The sequence below is a fragment of the Varanus komodoensis genome, unplaced genomic scaffold (genome assembly GCF_004798865.1).
Source record: "Varanus komodoensis strain SLA01 unplaced genomic scaffold, ASM479886v1 scaffold21, whole genome shotgun sequence".
In the NCBI taxonomy this organism is placed as follows: Eukaryota; Metazoa; Chordata; class Lepidosauria; order Squamata; family Varanidae; genus Varanus; species Varanus komodoensis.
Genome location: NW_025335589.1, coordinates 14,958,930 through 14,976,370, shown reverse-complemented (window position 1 = coordinate 14,976,370; position 17,441 = coordinate 14,958,930). Strand labels below are relative to the sequence as shown.

The following is a 17,441-nucleotide window of genomic DNA, read 5'->3' as shown; positions in this document are numbered from 1 at the left end:
GTATCATCTCCAGTGCTCTTCTGGATAGTCCTGAAACAAAGTATCCACAGCAAAGTTTGAGGGTCATAGAGGGCTGCCAAAAGAAGTATCTCTCCCCTTAGTTCCGTTCACAAACCCTACTCTGGATCAAATAGCACTCCCAGAATGAAAGGATCATATTGAATACAGTCCTTTTGTTCTACAATGTTATTATCATCAAAGCTCTCATCACATATGTAGCTGCAGTCTGATGTTAAATTGTTAGTAGTATGGCATTTCTTAAAGTCCATCAATATTTTGTTTCAGATACTGGTAACAGTGCCTCAGTGTTTAGAAATCTTACTTCTGTCACCACATCGACAAGCATGGGCTGAAAAGATAAGATACGTTATATTTGATGAGGTATACATGCATTCTTTTGTACAATTAATTGTAATGAATATAATTAGATATTCATTATTTCCTAGCATGTCTGTAACTTTTTATATAAAAGCCAGTTCTGCCAAACTCTAGTATAAGTACAGGGATATATTCATGTTTCATAACATATCTGCAAGTTTGGTGACTGAAAAGTGGAATAGAAATGCTTTGATAAAACTAATAAATATTTTTTTTTTCAGGTTCATTGTCTTGGAGGTGAAATTGGAGCAGAAGTTTGGGAACATCTTCTAGTTATGATTCGGTGCCCCTTTTTGGCACTCTCTGCAACCATAAGTAACCCCAAACATCTTGTTGAGTAAGTTGGGTGTAAATTCTAAGTATGTCAATTGTAGTGTGAGCTCATGACCCCAGCACATTTTCAGAATGTTCTATTGTTTATGCTGGTCATATGGGAGTTAATGCAAATGATCATGTGCTAGTGGGAATGTTATTAGAGGCTGATAGTGCAAAGGGGGAAAGCACCAGCTTGCCACTGAATTTCGGCAGCAAATCTCAGCCTTTTTCCTTTGTAATAGTGTTAATGACACTGCATTCACATTAGCCTGTGTCATACACCCATCGGTGCTGGCACTAGATAGTATACAGCAATTTTATCTGCATTTGGATCTGTAGACAATCATGTGAAAGTTTGCAGGCCTGCACATGTAATTGCTAATACGAGGTTGCATCTCTTGATCACTTAATTTTGGACAATTAATAAACAAGTGTAATGCTAGTGTTTAGCATTTATATAGCACATTTCTTTACTATATTAGAGAAATCATATGAAATATACCAGCCTTATGGCAGACTGAAGCTGAGAAAGTTGTAACTTGTCCAAGATCACCTTGTAGAACCTGAGATTGAAACTGAGCAGTTTCATGATCATAGCTAATTATCCATGCTACATCAGTACCCATGGAACACGTTCACATTTGTAAGGACAAAATAACAATGAAGTGTTTTAAAATTTGGTAAGATATGGGAAATTTTATCTCAGAGTACTGTAAAAGCTGGTTTTCTACAAGCAAGTTCTGGTTACTGGGAAAATAAGTCATCTTCTATTTTGTTTAAAGATGGCTGCAGTCTGTAAAAAGATACTGGCAATATACGGAAAGTGTTTTAGCACAAGATCCTGGCCTTTCCACAACTGTTAAGAAAAGGGCAAAAGTAACGAGAAGTTCTCAATCATACAAGGTTAAATTAGGTATGTATGAAAAGAAAAGAAAAGAAAAGAAAAGAAAGTATGTATAACAACAAAGGAGTACATGTTTGTCTTTTTAAATCTTAAGAGAATTTCAAAAATGTTAAAATAGTTAATATTTAATGTTTAAATTGAATCAAGATGATTTTCAGGTTCCCACATTTGCCTTCCACTTTATGATCCAAATATTTTGTTTAGTCACAAAGTTGTGTCTGGCCCATCACAACCCCATGGACAACATTCCTCCAGCTCTCCTGTCCTCCACCATCCCCCAGAGTCCACCTAAGCCCACACCCACTGCCCCAGTGACTCCATCTAGCCACCTCATCTTCTGCTGTCCCCTTCTCCTTTTGCTGTTAATTGTTCCCAGCATCAGGGTCTTCTTCAGTGACCCTTTCATATTATTCTATTTTCAGTGCAATATGGAGAGAGATACAATGATTTAGAAAAATATGTGTGCTCCCCCAGTGGTGGCGACTTCATGATTCATCACTATCATCCTTGTGCTGCATTAACTTTGGACCATGTAAGTTTAATATTATATTCGGTAAAAAGAGACAGAGTGAAACAGAACTCACATAAATGGTCAATAATGATATAAAAACATAGGCACAGGAACCTGTAGAATTATGGGGTAATTCAGCTGTGTTCTGTCTTAATTGTTGAAACTGATTTAGCAGTATTGATCAGTGCTTTTTAATTATGAGATTAACAAAAGCAAACAAGACAAACATTTTTTTGAATTTGCTGTGACAGCTTGAGAGATATGGTTTCCCCTTGGATCTGTCTCTGTCGCCTCGAGAAACAGTCATGTTGTATGATGCTATGGTAAATGCTTGGACAAATTGGCCAAGGGCAAATGTAAGTATATGCTATTTATATATGGCTGTAGATATTCAGAATTTAACAAAAGATTATCTGAAGACATTGGAGAAAGATGGTTGTAGTCACTTTTCCCCCCTGATCTTTGATGTCAAGGAACTGGACCCTGAGGAGTTTTTGAAAGACAAAGTGGTAATCACAAAGGCAGATGCAAGAAATTATGAAAAAGAGATGAAAGAGGAACTAAAAATGTGGATTAAATGTGGTAACTCTGATAAGGTATTGTTTTTTCCCATTTATCATATCATATTTCTCTTAGCAAAAGAAAAATCTCGACACTATAATGATATAGCTCTGGGAATTTAGTCTGTTTTTAATAGAATTGCACGTTTCCTGGGAATACTTCTGCACTTTGCTTTGCTATCTAATAACCAGGTTGCAGCTGTGGTTAAGCAGCTTTGCACAAGTTGAACAGTGTGCCACCAGCACCCCCTGGAGACAGATCTGGCCTTTCATTTGTGCGCTCCCTCACATGCACAAACTCGTACACCTGTACCTTGGTCATGTCTATTGTAATTGAATGCATTCTATTGTGATGCATTATAATCTGGGTCTCCTGGTTGCAAAATAGCAGTTTTAACATTTGGAGTCCTAAGCAGTTCCTAAGACCCATACTTGGGTTCCAGAGAATGTAATCCATATTGTAATGTAAGAATCATCCATATTCACACAATTCTAAAAAGAGGCTTCTTAGTGATTAAAGTGACTGGGGATAAGGGGTACTTCCTGTAGTGAGTACAAGCAGAAACCTTCCCTCACAAGAAACCTTCTAGAAACCTACGGAGCAGAAGTGTTGCATGTATTTTAAAATATTTTAGGCTGCATTTAAAGGAAGAGCTCTCACAAGGCAGCACACAAGATGATGTGCACAACTCTAAATCCACAGTGCAAGTCTAGAAGGATCCCACTGTCAATGGTATAAAACACCACTCTAAAATCACTTCCTACCTTGCTCCCAGTGTAAGTCACCCATCAGGATGACCAAGGCTTTTTCTGTGCCAAAACAATGCCCGAACTTTGATTGAGGGGGTGAAGATTATTAGACTATAGGACATTGCACAGTTTCTACATGCTTAATTTGGGAGTCTTCCAAGGCCACTTAGTCAGTCAGTTTGAATGCAGCACTTGTACCTGAGCAAGGAGATATTAGTATTTAGTATCAAATTTAGTATCTGAATTAAAGAGCCTAAGCCTATATGTTGAAACAGAGGAATGCTATTACCAAGTTGTCTCCCTCTTTCTGTTGTTTTTTCTTTGCTGCTTATCTCAGTCTGTCATTCTAAAATGGTATTGTTTATTCTCCACTGCTAACTTTGCTACCCCTGGGTTTAGGCAAAAAAAGTGCTGTCGCTGCTTAAGCCTCGACCTACTCAGTGTTCTGAAAATCAGATGAAGATGTATTTTCCTCATTTTGTTGAGAAGCTACACCAGATGGATAAATTGCCTGCACTGTTTTTCCTGTAAGTTATACAAATGATAGAGCGTCTGTGGTATGTCCAAATGCTTTGGATTACTACTCTCATGATGAAGGACTATTGGCCATGCTGCCTGGGGCTTCTGGGAGTGATAACCTGAAAGATCTGGTTCACCCTTTCTTTTGCATAAGTTGATTCACTAAGGTGGCTTGCATTGCATTAATTCGGTTTGAGAAATCTTTCACAATTTCAATTTCTGCATTATTAACGGTAAAGTTCTGTAATTCTGTGGGCATGATGTTTGTTTTCTTAATATTCATTTGTTGTCCTAGCTTTGTACTTCTCTCCATTTTATCAGGAGTTGTTTCAAGTTCTACAATGAAAAATAATCATAAAATTATAACTGTAGATACTACAGGCCACATCAGTCAAAAAATAGGCCCTGAAATCCAGTTGTTCCTCATGTCAACACTTTGATCTTCAAGTGAATCTCACACTCTATGCCCAGTCAGAAAGATGTCAGGAAGAAAAAACACTCCATCTTACAGATAGCTCTCTTCTCTCCCCCATCCCCCCTCCCATCAGGAAATGCTTCAGCAAACAGGGAGAGTGTCAGAGGAAACTGAGCAGTGGTACCCTCATGTTAGTTCAGTAGTGCTCACCAAAAGGACTAAAAGATGCATGAGAGTTTCTTGTTGTGCTCCAGATGGAGAAAACCAAGTTGCAGGTGGAGTTTGAGTTACATGTTGGTTGTTTATATATCTTTTAACCATATGTTTGATTTCTCATCTCCTATTTGTCTGCATTGGTTCTGCTTCATTGACAGAGTCCACTCAACATTGGGTTGTTTGGAGACAACTTTCTTTTCCACCAACACCTGCCTCCTGCTATCAGGGGACAGAAAGTTTATGAGCACATAACAATGAAGACGAAGTATTTGACATTTGATAATGTGATTTAATAATGAAGGGTAATATATACATTTCAAAGGAACAACTTACACAAATTCTGTTTGTTTATAAACTTATATCGCCTTGATATTATGCACATTGAAACACGCAAATGCATGTTTCAGCCAACATTCTAGACTGAGTGGTCTATGGGTAAAGAAACTATATACTCTAATCAACAGTACATAACCATAGTTTTTATACCTTAAAGATTCAATATTCATGAAGTGGAAAACTGGGCTAACATAGTCTGCAATTTCTTAGAAGAGAAACAAAGGAAGATGCAAATCTCAGGTTCTGCAAAGGAAGAAAAATTAATTAAAAAAAGTAAAAAGATTGAAAAATCATTGACAGAAAAGTAAGTATACACTTTATGTAATAAAGGTAACTTTATTTTTAAATACATTTCAATATATCAAGTACAAACATTAAATAAAAAATAGAGTTATGTATCTAAAAAAATTAACACGAATGAAGGAAGAATACTCATTTTAATGGGTTTACTAACCCCTTCTATTCTTTGCTCTCCACTTGGTAAGTTTGATGATTTCAAAATTATGTCAAACAATACCAACTAATTTTTGTATAATTTTGCTTGTTTTTCAGTTGTAAGATATCTCAGATGTGCTCATAATTTTCATATTATAAGTTTTTCTTATGAAAAGTAAGAAGATACACAAGGGATTCAATGAGTAATCTTCTGATTGTATATTTTTATAGATTTTATCACTCAGCTTTTTTTAAAGATCAAATCATTGTTCATAATATAACTGACAATTCCTATATTCAGACTTAAAACTACCAAACAACAAACTGAAAGACTATGTGGTTCTGTAGAGGATAACTGCATCAAACAGAAAAGAAAAGAAGAAAAAATAACAGAAACAAACATAATTGAGAAAAGGGTGGCAAAAAAGTAGACTCGGTGTTTAAAACATTTCTTATGCATTGTATATAATTTTGTTTGGGGTCTTAAGGCACAATCTTATACATGTTTTGACAAAGAAAATTTGTGCTACTCTCAGCATTCCCACTGCATGCAGTAAAGGTAGCTCTTTTCAGAGTAATAACCCCACTAAGAAATCATTCTTTGGTATGTAAATGATGTGAAGTCCGATGATGAGAAATGTACATGTGAACACCTGAGATTTTCATATTCAGCTTGACTTTGTGTCACACACAAAAATCCTTACAGAGACAGAAATTTAACTTTAATACATGCTTATCTGTATTTAGTATTTATTTATTTTATTTAGAAGGCTTCGATGCTGCCCCATTTTGCCGAAGCCTTGGGGTGGCTCACAATAATGAATAAATAAGGACAGAATAAAACAGTATAATATGAGTCGACCTGGTCCAAAAAATAAAATAAATAAATAATATTAACAATTAAAATAATGTTTGAATAAAAAGGTCTTTGCCTGGCGCCGAAAAACAAATAACGACGGCGCCAGGCGGGCCTCTCTGGGGAGCGCATTCCATAGATTGGGCGCCACCGCAAAGAAAGCCCTCCTCCGAGTACTTACCCTCTTAATATCCTTCACGGAGGGTTCCCGCAGAAGGGCCTCTTCCGCTGATCTCAAGGGGCGGGCGGGCATATATGGACATAAGTGCTCCTTCAGGTAACCAGGACCCAAGCCATTAAGGAATTTATAGGTCATAACCAACACCTTGAATTGGGCCCGAACTTCAATGGGGAGCCAGTGAAGCTGACAGAGAAATGGAGTCATGTGAACATAATGCCCAGTCCCCGTCAGCAGCCTGGCAGCTGTATTTTGAACCAATTGAAGTATCTGGACCGTCTTCAATGGCAGCCACACGTAGAGCGCATTACAGAAGTCAAGTCGGGAAGTCACCAACGCGTGCGTCACTGTCGCCAGGCAGTCATTCTCCAGGTATGGACGCAGTTGATGGATCAGCCAAAGCTGAAAGAAAGCGCTCCTCGCCACTGCTGTCACCGGAGCTTCCAGTGAAAGCTCTGGGTTGAGGAGCACTCCCAAGCTGCGGACCTTGTCCCTAAGAGGGAGTGCAACCCCATTCAGGACTAGGTTCAGGTCCCCTTCCCTGAAGCCCAGTCCGCCAACCAACAGGACCTCCATCTTGTCTGGATTGAGCTTCAGTTTATTGACCCTCATCCAGCCCATTACCTCGGCCAGGCACCGGTTCAGTACAGCCACTGCCTCACCTGGATTGGTAGAAAATGAGAGGTGGAGCTGGGTATCATCAGCGTACTGATGATTCTGCAGCCCACACCTCCAGCTGCCATGGCACAGAGCCATAATCCCCCAGCATCACCTTCTGGAATCGGCCATTGAGATAGGAGTGGAACCACTGCAAAGCAGTGCCTCTGACCCCCAATCCTTCTAGCCTATCCAGAAGGATACCATGGTCGATGGTATCGAAAGCTGCTGAGAGGTCCAGGAGAACCAACAGGGACGCACTCCCCCTGTCTTTCTCCCTGCACAGGTCATTGTACAGGGTGGCCAAGGCAGATTCAGTACCGTACCCGAGTCTGAAGCCGGACTGAAATGGGTCCAGATAATCAGTTTCCTCCAAGAGTGCTTGGAGTTGTCCCGCCACCACCTGCTCCAACACCTTGCCCAGAAATGGGATGTTGGTCACTGGTCTATACTTAGTGGCCATCTCTGGAACCAGTGATGCCTTCTTCAGGACTGGTCTGACTACCGCCTCCTTTAAAGGGGCAGGCACCCAGCCCTCCCTCAGAGAGGCGTTAACCACTTCCAAGATCCAGATCCCTATCCCATGCTTGGCATTGTTAATTAGCCAAGATGGGCAAGGGTCCAATAGGCAGGTGTGGGGCGTACTCATCCAAGCACCTTATCCACATCATCAGGCCGCAGTAACTAAAATTCATCCATCAATTTTGGACCAGACGGCGACATTGGTATGTCCCCAGAAGCCTCTGAATCACTAGTGGAGTCTAGCTCGTGACGAATCTGAGCGATTTTCTCCCTGAAATGCTTGGCAAAGTCATCACAGTGGGCCTTCGAGGGTGGAACCGGATCTTTCTTAGGGCCGGGACGAACCCGCCCTTGTACCACCTGAAACAGCTCCACCGGATGGCATTTTGAGGAGGCAATGGAAACGGAGAAGAATTTCTTTTTCGCCGCCCTCACTGCCACAGCATAGGCCCGATAATGGGCTCTTAAGTGTGCTCGGTCAGATTCATCCCGTGATTTCCTCCACCTACGCTCTAGATGTCTCCCAGCCCGCTTCATCGCCCGCAATTCAGGTGTATACCAAGGGGAAAGTGGGCTCTGCCTGGTGGGAGAGGATGCTTAGGAGGAATCGTGTCAATAGCCCTGGTCATTTCCCCATTCCATAGTTCGACTAGAGCCTTGACAGGAGCACCAGTCATGTCAGCCGGAAACTCCCCCCAGGGCCTTCAGGAATCCATCCGGATCCATCCGACTCCGGGGGCAGACCCATACAATCGGGTCTGCTCCCTTACAGAGGGAAAGGCCGCTCTCAAGCACAAACCTTACGAGGAAGTTTGACCATGACAGGGGTGTCAGACATAAATTCCTCACCCTCAGACCACCCTCTTCCTGCCCGTCGAGAAAACCAGGTCCACAGTGTGTCCATGTTCATGGGTTGGGCCTGTGACATGTTGAGACAGCCCCATGGCCGTCATGGAGGCCATGAAGTCCTGAGCCACCCCGGTCAGACCAATCTCGGCATGGAGATTGAAGCCCCCCAGGACCAACATCCTGGGGGTCCTCAACACCAGGTCCGAGATGATCTCTGTCAGCTCAGGCAGGGAGACTGTTGGGCAGAAGGGTGCACGGTACACCAACAGAATCCCCAATCTGTCTTGGTCGCCCAACACCAAGTAGAGGCACTCTAGCCCCGGCCTCAAAGGGACTGGAAGCCCCGCGAGGGAGATGGAGGCTTGGTAAACCAAAGCAATCCCCCCTCCCCTCCCCTCCTTGCGTGGACTTACACTGTATGTGCAAACATACACATTATTACCTGGTCCATTAGACTTTGTAACATATCAAAGCTTTAAAAGACTCTCATAATACTTGATGAAGTGCAAGGATGGGTGGATTGGGGTAGCTGATAACAAATCTATACTTTTGTACAGTGACTTTAAACGGACCCATAAAGAAGACCAAAAAATGGTTTGGGAGGCTGAACTTGGTATCCTAAAGACTCTACTGGATAAGATTTCTAAAATTCCTGCAGACTGCACATATGCAAATGAAAAAGCTATTGATAATGAGGTAAGCTGAAAACTCTTTAATTTCCAATATTAAATCCATTTCCAATTCCCATTTGAAAATCTGTGTACTGAATCACACACCTGGAGATTCTTCTCTTCAGAAAGTTGCCCTCTGTGAGTACAGTGCAATGGAAACGGAGCAGAGAGGTAGAGCCCCATTCATGATGCTATGAATAGGACAGAAAAGTGCAGTAAAGCAGGAGTGCAGCGGCTTCTCATACTAACCGTGTAGCATGGGAAGAAGCTGTACCGTGGCAGCTCCCATGTTACTGCTTGTGCAAGGACCTAGTTGTGCAAGCCTGCTGCAGTTGATTTCATTCCAAGCACCTAATAGTTGCCACCATTTTCAGATTCCTGGTTTGATACCTTTACTATGATAGAATGCAAAATGTAGCCTTTCATAAACCCTGTTGTGTTACTGATCTGATGTTTAAGGCAACTGTGTAGAAAATATGATTTTGAGGCATAATTCTCAGGCATGTCTTTTGGGAGATGCATTCTGCTGGGGGAGATGCAGGTCAGATAGAGTCCTTTCATTCCAGGGGATGAACTGCAGTTGTATATCTCAAAGTTTAAGACTGCTCCCAACTGACAGCCTCCAGAGAAAACAACATTTACTGCACACTTACATGTTTTCAGTAAGGGTTTATCCAATTGTTGCTGATGTAGCTAATGCTTCTCTTTCATGTTTTGGCAATGTCCAATAGTTGGCTCCTTTTGCAGGGAGAATACAGATAAACTCTGTGATGGAATGTTCTATTTTTTTATGGATATGCACTCGTTTCTTAAAAAATTACCTGTCCCTTGGAATCTGACATGGAAATGTACACTATCTGTAATTTCTTTTCTTTTTTTTGTAAGTGTGCAAGCATATTTTCAAAGTTATATTTTTCTTCTTAGTTTTTGGACCAGATATTTCATCGAGCACGATTTCTAAGAAAACACAGCATGCTGAAAAAATTGGCATTAAGAGGCATTGGATATCACCATGCATCTGTGGAGCAGAAAGGAAGGCAGATGGTGGAGATGCTTTTCAGGAAGGGATTTATCCAGGTACACTAACTTTCCTCATACCTTTCCACAATATAATAGCAGCTGTACCAATTGCCCACTTTTTAAGCGTACTTGGATATTTGTGTTGGGGTTTATTTTAATATTTTCCAGGCTTCCTTGGGAGCCCTTATCAGCTTCTCTTTTTAAGTTTGATATATCAATAGAATGTAGGGCATGGAGTAGGGAAATGTGTGACCCTACAGATCTAAAGAACTGTAACTACCATCCACCCTGGCCAGCATAGCCAATGCTGTGGGACAAACAGTCCAACAACATTGGGATTGCTAAAATGGCTTATATCTGGTGATGAGGACAGGAAGTTTGCAGAACAAGAACATGAGAGTTCCAAAAAGGAAGAGGACTTGCTGGCTTGACTGCTCCTTTCCTTTCCTCATCAGCCATGTCTCATAAAAATGATGCTGTTTTGTGTGTGGTTATAAAGCTTAATGAGTTCTGTGTAGCTGGCTTCATGTACTTGGAGTCTCTGTCTACTGCATGGGTGCTATCAACACTGCAGGATTCCACTGCTGAGTGGACATTCTTCTGGCTTGCTAATACTGAAATAAAAGGAAGGATGATCCAGTTACAGCATATCTGTGGATGTGAGGAATTCTGTATTGGAAAGGTTTTTCATACATCCAGTGTCACATTTAAATTGAGTTTCAGCAGCAATCCTGATAGGTGTTTTTCTTTCTTTGGCATATGGAAGCCCATAGATCAAGTTCTTCTTGTGCAATTAATGTACAGGCATATGTCTGAGTTGGTGGACAAAGGCAGGAGTGTCCCCACAGGCACTGTGAGTGTGTGATAATAGAAGAAAGGAAAGCATGAAAGAAAGAAAGAAATTGGATCTGCTATTTTTCTTCTGTCCGATTCAGTTGTTGTTCAGTCATACTTCTCTTTGATTATTTCATTTAGTTCATGCATGGATGGGATAAATGTAAAGCTTCTAATTGATTTGGTCTAATCCAGGCATCTTTATTCCACCAGTTTTACATGCATTTTTAAATATAGCAGCAGTGATATTAAACATGCATGATCCATTTGTGTTTGTGGGCTGGCTTTCAACAATTTGACTTATGCAGGAATGGGATTTTTTTATATTACACAGATGTATTTTTAGGTTATATACTTTATTTTTCCCTTTAAATGTTTTTAAAGATTTTCATCCTTGGAAAAAATATAGATTTCTTTAGTTTCAGTTCCAATGGACTTCAGTAACTAGAGTTCAATTCAGACTGTTCAGTGTTTTTGATATTGTTCTTTACTGTTCTGATTCTCCCAGCCCTACTTTGTTCTTGTCTATGTAGCAAGAAGTGGTACTTCATTTATTATGATCACTCAATTTAATTGCCAATTTTTAAAATTATAAGTAATTTATTTTAATTTTAAAGGTGGTAACAGCTACAGGAACCTTGGCTTTGGGAGTCAACATGCCATGTAAATCTGTTGTTTTTGTGCGAAATTCTGTATATTTGGATGCATTGAACTACAGACAGGTAATGAGATACTAAAGACCAGGAGTGGCCAGTCTTGCTCAAAGGAAGAATAAATGTCAAGCTGTTTGAGAGCTGCAAGGCATTAATAAATATTTATTTATTATGTTTTTATGAATGCATGTTCTGACTGATCAGTAAGATGATTTTTAATGTGCATGATAAGACACACAGATGCCTGGAAAACTAACTGTGGGGTATCCTTCCAAAGAACTAGACCATGGGTCCTCAAACTACAGCCCAGGGGCCGGATCCGGCCCACCATGCCCATTTGGACCTGCCATGCCCGCCCGCCCGCCCCGCGCGTGGTTTGCTCACTCGGAGAAAATGAACAGTTTCCTCACTCAGAGAAAACGAGCGGTTTGCTCACTTGGAGAACATGATTTCCAAGCGAGCAAGCTGCTGCCCTGTATACCTGCCTCGTGACGAATGCCCGCCTTGGCTCCCCCCGCCACGTCCCCCCCCCCCGCACCTCACCTTGTTGTGTACCCACATGCGCCACCCCCGCGCCAGCACCACTTTTCTGGCCTGTGTCCAGCACCGGCAGCTTTCATCTGGCCCTCTGGTAAAAAAGTTTGAGGACCCCTGAAATAGACCTTTAGAAACAAGAACTACGCAAAGCAAATGTCCCTGTTCTTTCCAAGATCCCCGAGTCCCAGTTTCAAGTGTCTGTATCTGGTATTGGACAACTTATAATTCTGTTGCCGGATTAACCATTCAATTGCTCAACAGACTCTTTCTGAACTGGCATAAGTGATCTGAGACTTGGTTGCTGTAGAGGACCTCCAGGAAAAGGTGCAATTAAGTAATTTTGTAATCTAGATTTAGTAGTCTTACCCATTATCATCTAAAGGAAGATCCTTTGTATTACTCTGACTGAGGCATATATAAAATTGCACTCTTAAGCAACAAGTCTGGTTTTGCCTTCAACCTGTAGAATAGATTGATATAAAGAGAAAAAAATATTGTATTTTGATAAGAATAGCATCTAAACAACACCCAGTTTTTGCTTAATTATTTTCTTAGGCTTCTAATTTTGTCTGCTTCTTCCTAGATGTCTGGAAGGGCTGGACGACGTGGCCAAGATTTGTTGGGGAATGTATATTTCTATGACATCCCATTACCTAAAATAGAAAAGCTGATTAAATCAAATGTGCCTGAACTTAGAGGACAGTTTCCTCTGGGCATTTCTTTGATACTGAGACTCATGCTTCTGGCTTCAAAAGCAGATAATAAAGCAGATGCAAAGGCAAAGGTAATCCTGACTCTTTCATGAAAACAATCCATACTTAATGAATACAATTTATGAAACCTTCCTTACTTAAAGGTACCATTTAAAGTTCCTTACTTAAAGTTCCTGCATTTCTAAACCAGCCATGCTTGTAGGACCACTTTTCATCACAACATGCACAGGATTATGTAAATTAACCTGCCTCTGAAGTGGTAATCCTGTATCCATTCACCCAGGAGTAAGCCCCATTGAATGAGCTATCATGAAACCAGTCTGGCTTCCTTCATTTCTCCTCTGAGCTTCTCCAGCTAGGCAGGGAAAAAAAGTCTAAGGAAAACGTAGAGCTTAAGCATGGGGAGGTGGTGATCTCCTCCACTGCTGCATTGGATACCCATAAGCCTCTGTGTTCAGGGGCTTATGGGTATCTGGATAGGATTGTGCTCTAAGTATACAGTCAGAGGTACATGAGTTCCACAGGTTCTCCAACCTTTAACTCATATGTTGGCAATGTATTAACTACTTTTTTCCTTTGAAAGGTTTTGTCAATACTGAAGCATTCACTTCTTTCCTTCAAACACCCAAGGAAGCTGGAGATGTTGAAGCTGTATTTTTTGTTTTCTTTACAGTTTCTTGTGAAGGAGGTAAGGTTTCAAATCTTCTTATTCAATCACATCATTTGATCTTGCATTTTATGTACCACCATTATATGATACAGAGTTCCTCATGGACATGGGTGTGCATTTGTAGATTTAAACAGGATGTTCTTTTGACATTTGTTACCCTGCAGGTGGAGAATTCAGGGTAGAGGACATTTTGTCTGTTTATTAAATGTTTTCAAAAGTTTGGATGGGGAGTTATATTTAATGTGGTGACATGCACTGGTGGCAGCTTCATGTTTGGGGTTTTTTTTAATGTCTGGGAGGGGATGTAGTTTTTTTGCCACATGTGGTGGCAGAAGCCAAGTTCTCAGACAAAATTGGAAGTAGCCATTTTTCCTTATCAGAAAGTTTCTGAACTGATGGTACATATTGTTATTCCCAATGCATTCTGGGGAAAATGGTGGTCATGGGCGACAAGAACCAAAGTATATCCTTGTAACCCTCCAAACTTGGAGGATTACAGACATGGAGGGTAGAAGGGATTTCCTTGGCACTGCTCCTGTCCTCCAAAATGGCTCCAAAATACTATTTAGGAGAGGACCAGAGGCAGCACCAGGATTCCTCACAGGATGACAGTTCTTTGCTTCTCCAGTCCCTGTCCCCAAGTGATTGCTCCAAAGTCAGTTTTGCAACCTCAGAGCAACAACTGGTATGAAGAGAACTGCCTTGGTTACAAAGGAGGAGTTAGCGTGACCTGTAGTCAGAGTTCCCATTCCAACCTTGAGGCACTTTTCCTATGATCAGAGTTGGGACTCCAAATTAATCCATGGCTATCTAGATAAAGCCATTTGCTCTGCCACGCATGATAAGCATTTCTCCATTTCAGGCAACTTTTGTTCTAGCTGTAATACACAGCTCAGCACCTCAGCCTTCAAAACTGTGCAAAACAAAATATGTCATATGGAACAAAATGAGAATCTTGGCTTCAGCTAATCACTGATGATGATTACACTTTTAAGAGATTTGTATCATTATTGTATACCATTCATACAATCGTATGCAATCTTGAAAGTATTTTTTGTAGGCTTGTAAGATCAAAATGAGGAGAGGGTATATTTTAGCTTGCCTCTTAAGTTATGGTAAGAAAGCCATGTAAATACATTCAGTGTTTCATATTTTAGGGATATCTGGATCAGTGTGGTAATACTACAGGATTTTCTGGACTTGTGACTCATTTGCATTACCACGAACCTTCCAACATCATTCTAGTTGAATTTCTTGTCAAAGGGTTGTTCCACAAGCTGTGCCAACCAATCAAGCAAGGTAATTCTCAATGGGCCCAGGGCAAGGGCCTTCCCCCCTCCCTGTTTTCTTTTAGGAAGGGAAGAGTGAAGGGCACATGATTGCTCACGCCAGATAATCCTGCGTTGGAGTCTACCTCCATTCTGGGCAGGGGGAATGAGGAAAGCTGAGCTCTGTCAAAGTGCTTGGCCATGTGGCAAGAGGACTGAATGTACTAGAACAAAGGGGACCAGCAGATGCAAGTGCAGAGTTGCCATCTAAAGCAGAGGTTGGGGACTGTTACTATATGGATATTGTTGGGCTTCAGCTCTCATCAACTCAACTTGCATTGTGGGAGTTGGGCACCCAGAATTAAATAAAGGTGATAGGCACACACCCTTACCTTCTTTATATTTATTTTGAGAGAGGGGGAGACACCCCAGTAAGTAGAACTTCTTGGCATTGCTTGCATATGTCTTCAGATTGATCCCTTTTTGGTTTAATACTGTAGTTCTTGTTCATTGGTTGCATTTGTATACTGCTTTTCCTGCTATTAAGTGGCCTCTCATGCTCAGCTTCAGATGTTGAACTATATCAGGAACAACCAATTCATTCTCTGTGTCTTCAAGGAGGAACTGATAGATTCTGACATCATTGTCAAGTAGAAGGTTTTCAATGACTTGTTAGTCCCAGTTCAGACTGAAGTGAACCAGAAGCTAGGTCTGCATGTATTGTTTTGTTCTTAGAAATAAATCCATTGCAATCACTATTCTTTAATTTATGAAGGGAAATGAATTCCCAGTGATTTTTTTTTCTTTGCATGTGGTGCACTCAATAAAAACAAATGCTGCATGCATTCAGAAACAAATACTGGGAACACTATTTGATCATGCAATTTATCTGTAAAACCTAATTACTTCTAAGCCACTGCAATCCTTATGCAGTGGTCACACATTTCTATCCAGTGCTGACAGCTGGCTGTGGTAAGCATGCTCATTAAACTGTAGCAGTTTGTGTATTTTAAAAATGATTTGGTATGACTTGAGTTTCTATATCAAAATAGGATCAAAGGTTTTTTCAGAGGATGTGATGGAAAAGCTGGTGCTAGTACTGGCACATCTTTTTGGAAGAAGAACCCTACCAGCTGCTATTCTCAAGTCTACAAGGAAATTTTATCAATCAAAGGTAAGATTAAATTGTATGCATTTGCCCCTGAGAAAAATGGAAAAGGATACTAGCTGTTCATATTCAAATAAGGGGATAGAACAAAAAACTGATCAAAGGTGAACTGAGGAGTCTGAATGTTACCCATTCTGTATAAATACTACTCTTTTCATTTCAATTTCTTGGTGCTTTCTACACAATAAATAGAACAATGAATCATGTTTATATGATGGATATTGGTACAAGGAAGCAACGTCTGGTTCTGTACTTTCATTCTGCAACATGATTCAGATTATAACACTGGAATCCAGTAGACAAAGAATTGTCTGATTAGTTCAAGGTTCTTGCTCACTTGAACTGTCTATTGCAGCAGTCCCCAGCCTTTTTGCACCAGGGACCGATTTCATGGAAGACAGTTTTTCCACAGATCGGGGGGAGGAGTGGCTTCAGGATGATTCAAGTATATTACATTAATTGTGCACTTTATATATTACAATGTAATAATAACAGAAATAATGAATTAATTAATACAACTCACCATAATGCTAGAGGCCCAAGAGGCCTCACAGGGCCTCACAGTTGTGGCACAGGACCTCAAATAGGCCTCGCAGCCTGCTGGTGGCTTCCTGCCCCCAGCACTTCATCATGTGCACACTGCGTGCCTCCACTGCTCGGCCTCCTCCATGCCATTCACCACCCGCTGCCCCTCAGTCCTCCTTTTGAGGCCCAGGGCCCAAAGGGGTCCTAATGTCAATCTGTTTTTGCAGCCGCTCTCCAGTTCATTGCACACTTATGTACCCTTCCTTCATTTTTCTGGGTTTGCCTCCTTAAATTCTGTGACACTTTTTTATTTTCACTCATCTCCTATATGAGTGACTGCACTTAGAATACTCTGTACAGTTCTGTTTGCTGCACCTAAAAAAAGATGACACACCAGCAAAAAGTGCGGAGAAGGCACCTCAACTCCAGCTGAGATTGTTTAGTTTAGAAAGAAGTCATGTAAGGGAAGACATGACAGAAATGTTCAAAATTATGTATGGGGTGTAGTAGGTGGAGAAGGAGACATTTTTCTACCTCTACCATAAAAGTGGAACCCAGGGTGATCCCATGAAATTGATTGGTGGGAGATTCAGGACAGATGCAAGGAAGTATTTCTTCACACAGCACTATTAAACTGTGGAATTCACTTCCACAAGCCGTTGTGATGGCCACCAATTTGGAGGGCTTTAAAAGGGGATTGGACTAATTCATGGAGGAGAAAGCCATCAGTGGCTACTAGTTGTATTTAACCTCTGGTGTCAGAGGTAGCATGCCTTTATCCACAAGTTGCTAAGGAACTTGAGCAGGAGGGGGCTGTTGTATTCATATCCTTGATAGTTTGCCATTCTATGAATTGAATGCTGGACTTGGTCTGATCCAGCATGGCTTTTCTTATTTTATTGTAATCCTAACCAAGCTAACAACAATAACAAAAGCTCGATAGTTATCTCCCTGGACAAGTGGACCATTATACAGCCTCAG

The 17,441-nt window shown here is 41.0% G+C and overlaps 1 protein-coding gene across 3 annotated transcripts in view; it reads left to right on the top strand.

Annotated features, from left to right (window-relative positions):
- Positions 1 to 17,441, top strand: part of DDX60 (DExD/H-box helicase 60) — a 60,256-nt gene that overhangs the window by 25,347 nt on the left and 17,468 nt on the right. For all 3 annotated transcript variants that reach the window (XM_044430704.1, XM_044430703.1, XM_044430702.1), the window contains exons 19-33: positions 286 to 381; positions 600 to 715; positions 1,476 to 1,606; positions 2,020 to 2,129; positions 2,360 to 2,464; positions 2,582 to 2,704; positions 3,818 to 3,945; positions 5,062 to 5,208; positions 8,959 to 9,097; positions 9,997 to 10,149; positions 11,544 to 11,648; positions 12,700 to 12,900; positions 13,413 to 13,517; positions 14,657 to 14,798; positions 15,820 to 15,941. In XM_044430704.1, coding sequence (XP_044286639.1) covers positions 286 to 381; positions 600 to 715; positions 1,476 to 1,606; positions 2,020 to 2,129; positions 2,360 to 2,464; positions 2,582 to 2,704; positions 3,818 to 3,945; positions 5,062 to 5,208; positions 8,959 to 9,097; positions 9,997 to 10,149; positions 11,544 to 11,648; positions 12,700 to 12,900; positions 13,413 to 13,517; positions 14,657 to 14,798; positions 15,820 to 15,941 — 1,923 coding nt within the window. The remainder of the gene's footprint in view (positions 1 to 285; positions 382 to 599; positions 716 to 1,475; positions 1,607 to 2,019; positions 2,130 to 2,359; positions 2,465 to 2,581; positions 2,705 to 3,817; positions 3,946 to 5,061; positions 5,209 to 8,958; positions 9,098 to 9,996; positions 10,150 to 11,543; positions 11,649 to 12,699; positions 12,901 to 13,412; positions 13,518 to 14,656; positions 14,799 to 15,819; positions 15,942 to 17,441) is intronic.